The 13,487-nt window shown below is 49.5% G+C and overlaps 1 protein-coding gene across 1 annotated transcript in view; it reads right to left on the bottom strand.

Annotated features, from left to right (window-relative positions):
- The window catches only part of STOM (stomatin), a 56,017-nt gene extending 43,961 nt beyond the window's left edge, over window positions 1–12,056 (bottom strand). The window contains exon 1 of the mRNA XM_063432824.1: window positions 11,860–12,056. Within this exon, the coding sequence (XP_063288894.1) occupies window positions 11,860–11,914 (55 nt within the window). The 5' untranslated portion in view covers window positions 11,915–12,056. The remainder of the gene's footprint in view (window positions 1–11,859) is intronic.
- Window positions 12,057–13,487: the final 1,431 nt, after the last annotated feature.

Raw genomic sequence — 13,487 nt, 5'->3', positions numbered from 1 at the left:
TGCTGATACATCTTGAGTTCACCTGTTTAATGTTTCAATAGCATGTTGCCTTACTTTATTTATTCACTCAGTGTCAGGCTACAAAGCATGTCTCCATCAACCCTGATGTAAACTCATTCACTGACACGTCTTGATTTAACTTGTGGAAAAAAAGAAAAGGAATACCTACCATATATGCAGATGTACTCCATGTTAAGCATTGATTATTTTGTTTTATTGTCGTTTATCATACTTTGTTTTCATTAAAGGGACACTATAGTCACCTGAACAACTTTAGCTTAATGAAGCAGTTTTGGTGTATAGAACATGCCCCTGCAGCCTCACTGCTCAATCCTCTGCTATTTAGGAGTTAAATCCCTTTGTTTATGAACCCTAGTCACACCTCCCTGCATGTGACTTGCAAAGCCTTGCATAAACACTTCCTGTAAAGAGAGCCCTATTTCTTCATTGCAAGTTCTGTTTAATTAATATTTTCTTATCCTCTGCTATATTAATAGCTTGCTAGACCCTTCAAGAGCCTCCTGTATGTGATTAAAGTTCAATTTAGAGATTGAGATACAATTAATTAAGGTAAATTACATCTGTTTGAAAGTGAAACCAGTTGTTTTTTTTCATGCAGGCTCTGTCAATCATAGCCAGGGGAGGTGTGGCTAGGGCTGCATAAACAGAAACAAAGTGATTTAACTCCTAAATGACAGTGAATTGAGCAGTGAAATTGCAGGGGAATGATCTATACACTAAAACTGCTTTATTTAGCTAAAGTAATTTAGGGGACTATAGTGTTCCTTTAACCCCTTAAGGACACATGACATGTGTGACATGTCATGATTCCCTTTTATTCCATAAGTTTGGTCCTTAAGGGGTTAATCATCCTTTTACACTCTTACTGTTTAGACAAGCATGATACCAAAACATAAAAAATGTGCAAATTCCTATGCCACTGTCTATCTACTGTTCATCTTGAAATGCGCTGTTGTCGCGTCTGTTAATATCCTGTAACAACCTGCACAACCAAAATAAAGAATTAAAAAAAAAAAAATAAATAAGGCAAAAGGAGAGCAAAGGCAGACAACGCAGACAATGCACGGGAGCAAAAACAATAATGTCAAAGTACATGTTAGAAGGGAAAGCGAGTAGTTTGCCAGATTTTTAAATGAAATGTTTATTTAATGTAGCCCCAAGGAGCCAAAGCGCAGCTTAGCGGAGGAGGGCCTTGACAGGGGTTAGGAGGCGGGCTTAGGAGGAGCCGGCCAGGACTGGGTGGTTGTGGGTAATAGGGCTGGTCTACTTAAATAGGCAGCCATTTTAGGCAGAGCACATTTAATTTCTTACCTAGCCGAGTTTGTGTGCACCTTGTGTTCACTGCTTTGCTGGGTAGGTTTTTTCCTTTTGTCTCCTCTGCAGGGCCATGGAAGACGTGGAGAGGTTGCTGGCTGGAATCCGGACGGCGGCGCTGCGACAGGACGCGGGCTGGGTTCGGGCCCAACTGGACCAGATCCTGACGGCGGCGGCGGAGAGGGATGGCGGCGGAGAGAGGCCACAACGGGCCAGGAGGCCTCCGCGGCGTCTGAGTCCTGGATCTGGACTGGAAGCGGCACGTACAGCAGGCCCGCGGACCCCGTGGTTGAGGCCCCACCTCCCGCGGCGCGGCCCGGGCCTAGGCGAGGTGCTTCCCGGCGGGTGGCGGCTGCAGAGGCTGACGGTGCGCACTCCGGACCGGGTGGGGTGGCACCTGGCGTGCGGAGGCGTGCGGCTGAAGAACGGCCCTCTCCAGGGCCTGGCCCGTCTGGGATGCAGCCCGGGAGGGCACCCACTACACTGGAGGCCGGGAAGGACGGGGCCCAGGGCAGGACGGCCCGGAGAGGGCCCCTGGCGAGCCGGAAACAGCAGGCAAGTGCTGGGGATCCTCAAGGGGCCCCCCATGATGTGGCTGGAGTTAAGGGTACTCGCGGGAAGGACAGGGCCCAGGCTGTAGGAGTACAGGGGGGTCGGGCTTCCCCTAAGAGACTGGTAGTGGGGGAGGGGGGGCCGGTTAGCCGACGACAGAAGGTGGCAGGGGGTGGTCGGGCTGTTGTGGCACAGGGGTCCAGTGGCAGGCAGGCTGGAGAAGGGGAGGTAGGGGAGGTGGGCAGGCAGAGGGCTCTTCCCTCTGGTAGGTCAGGGGGTTTGGCTAGGAGGGCTGGGCAGGGGGTAGTGGAGGTTAGGGGGGGGAAGCGTAGGGGCAGTTTTTCAGGGCGCAGTGCGGGTGAGGAGGGTGGGGCCCTTAGTAGTTCAGGGACTGAGAGGGGGGGGCGTAGGCGGGGTCGGCCCAGTGTTAGGTTGGGTTCTGGGTCTAGCAGTGGGAGTCCCTTCCCAGTTAGGTGCGCTAGGGCCGGTAGGCATTTCGAGAGGCGGCGACGTCGATCTTCATCTAGTGGGTCCGCAGGAGGTAGGGGGGGGTCCCCCAGGCATGGTCGACGGGGGCAGGTGCTAGGTGGTGTCAGTAGGAGTCGTAGCCCGCGGGGTGTGGCCCCTGGGAAGCAGCGACAGGACAGCGGGTGCCGGGAGGCCTTGGTGGTCGGCAGGCGCTCCCTGGGTCGGGACGGGAGGGCTGCTGGGGAACAGTGCACCCTGCCCAGGACTTCTTCTCCTCGTTTCAGGTCACGGAGCCGCTCTTCATCAGTGTTCAGGAGGCACCGGGTGAGCTCCCCGGTTGGCGGGACTTCAGTGGACGTTGCCCTTCGTGGAAGCACAGCAGTTCCCATCGCAGCCCTGAGCGCTTCCGGTTCCGGGGGCTTGGCCGGTGAGTCCAACGGATCATTGCACTCAGACACGCTAATACAAACACTACAATCACTGCTCCACTCATTGGGGGCGGGGGGTGGTTCAGGGGTGAGCGTTGGGCAGGTGTGGGCACAAGGGGTAGCGGCTAGTGGGCCTGGGGCGGGGCCCCCGGCGGCGCCGGCAAACAGTGTAGAGGCAGGGGCCGCACCCGGCCCTGGGGATGCTGGGAACGAGCGGGCGGAACTGACTGGGGGGGTGTCGGATGCGGCAAGGCAGCACGCATACGTCTCGTTTGCCGGCCCGCTCGGGGTCCACCTTAAACAGGAGGTGAAGGATAAGATCTGGAAGGGGGAGTACTTAGAGATCTTCTCTCTCCTTCCCTTGGAGGAATTTATTGACCTCAAGGAGGAAGATAAAAAAGATGAGAAGAAGGAGGAAGAGGAGAAGCGGAAGAAGTATCGCAAGATACCGAAATCCTTTGGGAACTGGTTAAGGGCGTTTTGTGTCTTGGCCAGCGTGATAGGGGAAAAGTCACCGGGCGTCTGCTCTTCCTTATTCTGCTACTTGGACGGGATTTGGGAGGCATACCGCACCTATGGCGGGCTGGCATGGTGGCGGTATGACGAGCAGTTCCGACAGCGGTTGGCGGCTAATCCGGGTATGAGGTGGGACCAGATGGACCTGCCTCTCTGGATGAAGCTGATGATGGCGCAGAAGGCGCAGCCCTTTCAGCATGCGGCTGGCGCGAAAGGACAGTCCGCCTCGTCGGCCGCCTCGCAAAAGGGACTCTGCTGGCTTTTCAATGAAGGCCAATGCAAATGGGGTGCTTCCTGCCGATTTAAGCATGAATGCTCCGGCTGCGGGGGGGCACATGGGCTGCAGCGCTGCTTCAAGAAAGGTAAGTCCGGGGGGTCGGGAGCCGGGTCCGCGGTGGAGGGGCTTCCGCTGCCCAGGGGACTAACCCCAGTGAGGCTAGACGCGATGGAACCGTGGCTAAGCCGCTACGGTAGTAGGGCGGACGCCGAGCTCCTCAGGGCCGGGTTCGGGCAGGGTTTCTATATCCCGTTCCAGGCTAGGGAGAGCATGGGGCACCCGCGTAATCTAAAATCGGTGGCGGAATTTCCAGGGGTGGTACGGGACAAGCTGGGTAAGGAAGTTATGTTGGGTAGGATGGCTGGGCCGTTTCCGGTACCGCCGGTGGAGGGCCTTCGGGTCTCCCCTCTTGGTGTGGTCCCTAAGAAGGAGCCCGGGAAGTTTCGGCTCATTCACCACCTGTCGTACCCTAAGGGCGGGTCAGTTAACGATGACATTGATAGGGAGCTGTGCTCGGTCTCTTATGCATCATTCGACCAGGCGGTCGAGCTGGTGAAGAAGGCTGGGCATGGGGCTCTTATGGCAAAGGTTGACATTGAAGCGGCTTTCCGGCTGCTCCCTGTCCACCCAGCGTGTCATCACCTGCTGGGGTGTCTTTTCGAAGGGGGCTACTATGTGGATTTGTGCCTCCCCATGGGATGCTCCATTTCTTGCTCCTATTTCGAAAAGTTTAGTTCTTTTCTTGAATGGGTGGTGCGGGTTGAGGCGGGGGACAGGGCGGTGGTACACTACTTGGATGATTTTTTCTGTGTGGGGCCGGCTGGCTCCCCGGCTTGCCTGCACCTGCTGAGGACCATCGAATGGGTGGCTGGCCGATTTGGGGTGCCGCTAGCGGCAGAGAAGACGGAGGGCCCGACCGGGTGCCTTAGCTTCTTGGGTTTGGAGATCGATTCTGAGCTGGGGGAATGCCGTCTGCCGCTGTCCAAATTGGAGGCGCTACGGTCCAAAGTGGGTGAGGTGAGGCAGGCGCGTAAGGTGACGCTCCGGCAACTGCAGTCGTTGATCGGGATGCTCAACTTCGCCTGCCGGGTGATCCCTATGGGTAGGGTGTTTAGCCGCAGCTTGTCAGCGGCTACGGCTGGGGCCCGGTCTCCACACCATTTCATACGAGTGTCCTCGTCCATGCGGGCTGACTTGGGCGTGTGGGACACCTTCTTGAGGGATTTCAACGGAACGGTGTTCTTCCGGCGGGAAGGCGTGTCGACAGCCGAGCTAGAGCTGTTTACTGACGCGTCGGGCAGCGTGGGGTTTGGGGCCTACTTCGGCGGGCAATGGTGCGCAGAAAAGTGGCCGGTGGCGTGGGGGCAGAGCCCCCTCATGCGTAACTTGGCCTTTCTGGAGCTGTTCCCGTTGGTGGTGGCGTTGGCCTTGTGGGGGGCTAGCTTGCGGGACCGGAAAGTGGTCTTTTTCTCGGACAACATGTCCGTGGTGCATGCGGTTAACAACCTGTCCGCAGCGTCTAGGCCAGTGGTGGCGTTGTTGCGGCGATTTGTCTTGCTGTGCATGTCCCTTAATGTGGTCTTTCGCGCGCGACATGTACCAGGGTACCTGAACGAGGTGGCTGATGCTTTGTCTCGTTTTCAGTGGTCCAGGTTCCGGACGGTGGCCCCGGAGGCGCTGGACGTGGGCCTGGCGTGCCCAAACGAGATGTGGCAGTTAGGAGCGTCATGCTTGGAGGACTTGTGAAAGCGTCGCTCGCACCGGCCACCTGGGCCGCCTACAGTAAGGTCTGGGGTGCATGGGAGCGTTCCTGGGACGGGCTGGGGAGGCGAGCGTCAGGGGAGCCGCCGCTGGACGCCTTCCTGTGGTTCATCTTCCATTTGTTGGCAAGCGGTGCGTCTCCGGCGGTAGTGGACAGGACCATGGCGGCAATGGCCTTTTGGTTCAAGCTCCGTGGGGGGGAGGACCTTACAAAAACTTTTGTTAAACGGCAGGCTCTTAAGGGCTACGGGAGGGGACGTAGGGTGCCGGACACTAGGCGCCCGGTGTCGGTACGGGTGCTGGGGGGTCTGATTCGGGCCTTGCCTGACATCTGCTTCGATGGGTTTGAAGTGGCTCTGTTTACGGCGGCATTCCTCCTGGCCTTTTTCGGGGCCTTCAGGATTGGTGAGTTGGTGAGTGCCTCACGGTCAGCATCTGGGGGCATACAAGCAGCGGGGGTTCGTGTACTTGAGGGAAAGTTGGTGGTGCACCTGGCCAGGTCTAAAACTGACGTGAAAGGGGCAGGCAGGGACGTGACCCTGGGCCCTCTGCCAGGTTCGGCCTTGTGTCCAGTGGCTGCGGTGGTGCACTACTTGGAGCGGAGGCCGATAGTGGACGGGTCGTTCTTGGTGCATGCGGACGGCTCGTCGCTATCCCGCTTCCAATTCACTAAAGTTTTCCGGAAGGGCTTGGTACGGCTGGGGTTGAGTGCGAGCGCCTACGGCACCCACTCATTTCGCATCGGAGCAGCCACAGAGGCTGCGCGCCTGGGATTGGGGGACGACCTGGTCAAGAGGATTGGGAGATGGGAGTCTGTCAGGTTTCGCTCTTATATTCGTTTAGGCTTATTGGAGTGCTAGCTAGGGCGCTAGTGGGGGCACTCTGTTGGGCCCGGGGGGTATTTATACTGTTCTTTTCCTCCTTCCCCAGGTCGTGTTGCTTGGATCGTGGGCCATTCCTTCGTCTTCTGGGCCGCCAGGAGGGCTGCAGCTCGAGCGAAAGGCCAGCAGCTGGGCTTTCCGAAGGACCAGTTGACAATACAATGGCTTGGGTACAGGGGATATTGCTGGAGGGATATATGTGGGGTGGTGTTGCGGAAGGTGGCAAGCGGGGTAAGGCCCGACATGTTGGTACTACATGCGGGGGGCAACGACTTGGGCCTCATTCCGCAGCGGAGGCTAGTAAAGTGGATGAAGCAGGACCTTAACAGGCTGGTCGATCTGCTTCCCGGGGTCATGCTGGTATGGTCGGAAATGGTCCCGCGGCTGCGCTGGAGGCACGCCCGGGACCACGCGGCTTTGGATAGATGCAGGGGCAAAGTTAATAGTTTGATGGCTAACTTCGTGAGGAAGTTGGGGGGAGTTGTGGTGAGACACGTGGAACTGGAAGGTGGTTTGCCAGGGTACTATCGCCCGGACGGCGTTCACCTGTCAGCTGTGGGCTGGGACCTACTGAACCTGGGGCTGCAGGAGGGGATGCAAAGGGCACTCTTTCTCCGGGGTGGGGGAGCTCAGACAGCTTAAGGGGTCAAGGTCTGAGCCCGTGGCGGGTTAGGGAGCCGAGGAGGAGGAAATAGGCTCCCATGAGGAACGTCACGGACATGGAAATTGTGGTCACTGGTGGTTGGTAGGTTTCGAGTCCTGGAGGTGGCTCAGAACCTGGTGGGGTAGGGGTATCCGGGTATACCCCTACCGTGGTTATTTATGGTTGGCACTTAAATGGTTATGTTGGAATAAGGTTGAAAATTGTTAAAGATATATTTATGTGTTGGTATGTTGGGGGTCATTGCCCGTTATATTAAAAGAAGGATGCGGTTGCGAGGGCGGAGTATGGGGGCAATGACCCATATTTATATGTTAAATTATTATTATATTTATGATTGTTATTATTGATGATAACTTATTATTAAACAAATGGTTATAATGGTTAATAAAAGCTGTGGACAATTTTACCCATATACCCTAGTGTCAGCGTCTTATTGGGTTAGGGATGTGGGGTTTTTGTCCTAGGTTACGACTGCCCATATGGCGACTATACACCTGTCATGTGTTTGTGAGGTCTGAAAATAGAATTACATTCATCCATTCACTCCGTTCTTTATCTCGACTATCCTGGAATGAAGTGACGCCATCTGGACTCGCTGTCAATCATTGTTATAAATTCTGCTCTTTGAACCTATTAGTCTGCATAGAGATAAGGAGAAAGAAAATGGGGTTCTATTTCTCCTGGACATTTTCAAATGTGTGCCAGGGATAAACTGGATTGTGAGGTCATTTAAAAAAAAAAAAGTTCAACAAAACAGATAATCACATAAATAAATAAATTAAAATAATTACATTTAAAACAAGTTTAACGCATTTCAGCTTGTCTGGAGTATCAGTATTATGGTTTTTTTTTACCAATCTTTCTTTGGTTTTCTGAGTACATCCGTACATAAGATATATACAGTATTAAGTAAACAATAACAATGTTCAGAAAAAAAGACAAAAGTCTATACAACATACCTCGAAACGGAGGAATTTTTAAAAAAAATTCCGATGTCTTCTATTTATCAACCCCCTACCCCTCCCACCGTCTCACACTCCCCTTCTCATGCTCAAATTTAGTGGTTACAAGACAAAAAAATAAAAATAAAAAAAATGCATTTTTAACTTTTTTTTTTCTATGTCGGGGAAAAACAGAGAACTTGCAAAGGCTGCACAGACAGACAGCATTATCTGCAGCTCAAGCGTTTTTTTGTTGTTTTTTTTATACCCCCAAAAGAAAACTTGCAGAAAAAGAAATTGCATGCATGTATTCTTTGTGGGTGTATCTACTAAAAAGTAATAAAACATTTAATTGAGTGTTCCTCCAACACTAAGTTGTAGCTAACTTTACTCTGAAGTACACAGTACTGGAACTAGTTAACTACAAATGTTGACATAACAAAACATGTTGAAACAATATTATTACAACATTTCATTAAACAAACGCGTCTTTTGGTAATAATAATCCCGAGGAGTCACCTTGGTTGAATTGTAATTTATAAAGTGACACTATATCTACATATCTTGCAGATCTGAAGGAGATCTATAGCAAGTTTAATAAGAGTTACAATTAATTGGAAATTGGGACGATGTCTGTAAAAGTTGCAAGACTAATTCTGCCTCTAGTAGCTGTCAATCTAAAGCCACTAAAGACACTTCCTGGTGGTTAATCGACCAGAGAAACTGAATGTAGAAGAACGCGGTACTGGACCAACTAGAACCACAACAGGGCAACTATAAGTAGGACAGGTAAGTGTAAATAGACAGGGCTTGTTTCCTATTTTAAGGTACAGAACCTTATTAAACCGATCCATGATGTCATCGGAGCGCCAAACACTGTCTGACCAAGGTACCTGAATATGGCTGAAGGATCCTGTCCTATACTAAAGGTAGGTGAGTGCTCTTTTTTTTTTTTTATCATATACTTCATTTAAAAAAAAAAAAATCTATTTCCGTTCAATGCTTGACAAAATGGTTATTATATTAAAACTATGTTTGAGGTGACTGGTCCTTTAAATCACAGGAACATACATAGAATGCCTTTTTAATGTGCAAATCGTATCACTGTGTGGTGGCTGTTAAAAGCGATTTAATGGGAAGGGACAGCAAGGATCCAGAAGTGGATTAATGGCCTGGAGAGATGCCCAAACTTTCAGATAAACAGGAAGCTTGAGGCCAGGCAGGAGTTCTTTTCACATGTAACTCTACCCCTGAATTCCCTTGTTTTTATGGTCCAAGCTGTGTGGCTCATGCTGCTAGGTGGGTGCTATCTACACCATGATTAAATCACTAATGGAACTAAGTACCCCAGCCAGGCTCTGCAATAGCACAGTTACCATAGAGTACCCCAGCCAGGCTCTGCAATAGCACAGTTACCATAAAGTACCTCAGCCAGGCTCTGCAAGAGCACAGTTACCATAGAGTACCCCAGCCAGGCGCTGCAATAGCACAGGTACCATAGAGTACCCCAGCCAGGCGCTGCAATAGCACAGTTACCATAAAGTACCTCAGCCAGGCTCTGCAAGAGCACAGTTACCATAGAGTACCCCAGCCAGGCGCTGCAATAGCACAGGTACCATAGAGTACCCCAGCCAGGCGCTGCAATAGCACAGTTACCATAGAGTACCCCAGCCAGGCTCTGCAATAGCGCAGGTACCATAGAGTACCCCAGCCAGGCGCTACAATAGCACAGGTACCATAGAGTACCCCAGCCAGGCGCTGCAATAGCACAGGTACCATAGAGTACCCCAGCCAGGCGCTGCAATAGCGCAGGTACCATAGAATACCCCAGCCAGGCGCTGCAATAGCACAAGTACCATAGAGTACCCCAGCCAGGCGCTGCAATAGCACAGGTACCATAGAGTACCCCAGCCAGGCTCTGCAATAGCGCAGGTACCATAGAGTACCCCAGCCAGGCGCTGCAATAGCACAGTTACCATAGAGTACCCCAGCCAGGCTCTGCAATAGCACAGTTACCATAGAGTACCCCAGCCAGGCGCTGCAATAGCACAGTTACCATAGAGTACCCCAGCCAGGCTCTGCAATCGCACAGTTATCATAGAGTACCCCAGCCAGCCGCTGCAATAGCACAGGTACCATAGAGTACCCCAGCCAGGCGCTGCAATAGCACAGGTACCATAGAGTACCCCAGCCAGGCGCTGCAATAGCACAGGTACCATAGAGTACCCCAGCCAGGCGCTACAATAGCACAGGTACCATAGAGTACCCCAGCCAGGCGCTGCAATAGCACAGGTACCATAGAGTACCCCAGCCAGGCGCTGCAATAGCACAGGTACCATAGAGTACCCCAGCCAGGCTCTGCAATAGCGCAGGTACCATAGAGTACCTCCAGACAGGCATAAATATTATGAAATGCTAGCTAGACCCACAACATTAGAGCTGGCAAATGTTTAATTAGAAGCCACAAACTACAAGCATATACTGTGTTAACCCCTTAATATGCCACATTAACGCTTTATATGAAATAAATTAAACACACATTCGCAACCCAGTCATGTAACTAATATTTATGTAAAATCTCCAAATAATGTTATCTTTTAACCATTCATATAATGACCTAAACTAAAAAAGTCATATTAATCAGTCCCAGATTTATTCACAAAACTCTTACCTAATTAAATCAAAGTGGCAAAATTTAAGCTAAATAGTGGATTAAAAAATAAATAAATCTCCAACTCAGCGATAGATATTTTAGCCTCAATTTTGCGATTTTAAATCAATTTAGTTGTGGAAGAAGGGTTTGAAAAGCCATTTACCCTTTGCTGCAAAGCTAACTGTAACTAGCTGGGTGCTTCCCAGCCCCCAAAATAAATAAAAGTATATAAGTAAACACAGGAGCACTCCCTGGTCATTTTCAGGATGGTATTAAATTACGTCAACGTTTTGACCCTCCTAGGTCTTTATGAAGATAGTACATTGTATATATATATATATATTTAGATATCTTGAAAAAAATAAATGTAGACGTTTATCCAAAAATATTAAGCGGAGGCCATTGTCCTCTCGTCAGTGAAAGACAGTTCCACTTTTAAATTATAATTATTATTTATCAGTAGTACGGTTTCTGATTGCTACCATTCATATTTTAAAGCGCTACGAAATCTGTTGGCGCCATATAAATGGCAATAATAAAAATAATGATGATGTATGAAGCAGGTGCAGGACTGCAGGTTATTGGTAAGGCGAAAATGTCACTTCTATGCGAGAATCAGTTCCTGTATCTTAACCACAGGTAATGCGATTGACGTACTTATGGGGTTGCGGAGTGCAGCAGAGGTAAGTATAAAACACACTTACTTCTGTGTAAATAATAAAAACAAGGTGTTTAACCCCTTAAGGACACATGACATGTGTGACATGTCATGATTCCCTTTTATTCCAGAAGTTTGGTCCTTAAGGGGTTAACCAGGATAGCATCACCTAATCGTGCTTTGGGCGCACTCTCAAACTCCACTCCTGGGCATCTGCTTTTATTGCGCTCACAAGGTACCATGGGGGATAAAATACATTTGCATCAAATGCCCTGGTAGTGCCAGGACAGACTGGATTATATTATAAATATTAAATTAAAATAAAAACCATAAATACTAAATCCATTGAAAGTGACCAACGGTTAGGCAAATCCCTGTATGTTCTGACAAGGGTGACATGTTACTGATCATTTAGGGGTTAATAGCAATATGATAAAAAGTCTCACACATATGTTTAGACAAAGTATGAGACTACAGCATCTATGGACTAGCACTGGCTCCCACTGAGGTTGGCTGAGGGTATTGTGAGCTCTAGTGTCCATCAGGGGCAGAGTAATAATAACCATGTTTACCCCAGCTCAGGGCACCAGGGTTATTTAATGAAGGGGCTGTCTCTGAGATCAGGGGGTGAATGGTTACAATGTATCCATCTCGGGAGCTGAGAGATAACTGTTGCAGCAGAAGCCCCCCAGTTAACCCTTCCCAGCCCGGGGGATGGCTGTTACCTTGAGAGTCAGTTATCGTCCTGTGCTTTAGCTCGCTCTCTCTGTTATCCGCCATGGCTGAGGGTGCTGGGTCCAGGAATGCGGCTTCAGAGGAATCTCAGTTTATATTATCAGCTGTGCTCATATTACAGGAGACGAGCCTGGGCGCTCCCAGATTACAGAGCTCCACCCCAGCTCCTCCCACAGAGCTCCCTCCCCTGGTCCTCCCAGGGGGAGAGCTCCCTCCCTACCCAGATCCTAACAGAGACAGAGCTCCCTCCCCAGGTCCTCCCAGGGTGAGAGCTCCCTCCCAAGGTCCTAACAGAGACAGAGCGTATTATAATGTTCTGTATGGTCCTCCCAGGGTGAGAGCTCCCTCCCTACCCAGGTCCTAACAGAGACAGAGCTCCACCCCAGCTCCTCCCACAGAGCTACCTCTCCAGGTTCTCTCAAGGTCCTAACAGAGACAGAGCTCCCTCCCCAGGTCCTCCCAGGGTGAGAGCTCCCTCCCCAGGTCCTTAAAAGAGAGAGCCCTCTCACCCTCTCCCCCCTTCCTCCCAGAATCAGAGCTCCACCCAGCCCCCCTCTCCCCTTGTTTTATACACTGTCAATGTTCCTCCCAGTATTTTGCAATGTTGTGCTACCCACCCCCTTCCAGTAACAGACCCCCTCCCAATAACCGACCCCCTTCCATTTCCCCTCTACTTTATATAAAGGTCTTACTCTGGAAATACGTGTTTTGATGTATTACACTGTTATATTATTATATATTGTATATTGCACTGTTATATTATATATTGCACTGTTATATTATTGTATATTGCACTGTTATATTATTGTATATTGCACGGTTATATTATTGTATATTGCACTGTGAAGTATAGACTAAAATAGCACTGTTTTGTATATTATAGAACAGTATAATATAGGATTGCATAGTTTTATATCATATTATGATGTTTTGTATGGTATAATATAGTATTGCACGAGGTTATATTGTAGTATGATGTTTTTATGGTATAATATAGTATTGTAATGTGTCATATTGTATTAGAATGTTCTGTATGGTATAGTACAGTATAATATTGTATTGTAATTTATTATATTAGAATGTTCTGTACGGTATAATATTGTATTGTAATTTATTATAATAGAATGTTCTGGATGGTGTAATATTGTATTGCACTGTGTTATATTGTATTATAATGTTTTATAATTGGTGTTAAATGCTTGCACACTATTCATTCACATTGTCAATAAAGATTGGTGATTCCCACAATATACGTCTGTTACCATTGAGCATTTTGTCTTGTTACGAATGTATTACCACCATGCATCGCACTACATCCCCCTTATAACAATCCCTGCACAAGGCTGTAGGAATTGAGAGCAACGGGCAAGATCAATTTAAGGAAGATAAGACAACCAATTCTTCTAATTGACTCCGTAGTGTAAAATATCATCTTACCTGTAGAACATGAGTTTAAAGTGAGGATCATTGTAAACGTCTGTCCCCCTAGATATTCCTTCTATGCCAAAGCCCCTACATCCAGATCACCCTAAATTATTACTGTGCATTGCACCCCATCTTTCTTAGAGCACACCCTGCATCCAGATCACCCCAATTGATTACTGTGCATTGAACTACA

This window comes from Pelobates fuscus, chromosome 9 (genome assembly GCF_036172605.1).
Source record: "Pelobates fuscus isolate aPelFus1 chromosome 9, aPelFus1.pri, whole genome shotgun sequence".
Classification (NCBI taxonomy): Eukaryota; Metazoa; Chordata; class Amphibia; order Anura; family Pelobatidae; genus Pelobates; species Pelobates fuscus.
This window is presented reverse-complemented; position numbering and strand designations above follow the sequence as displayed.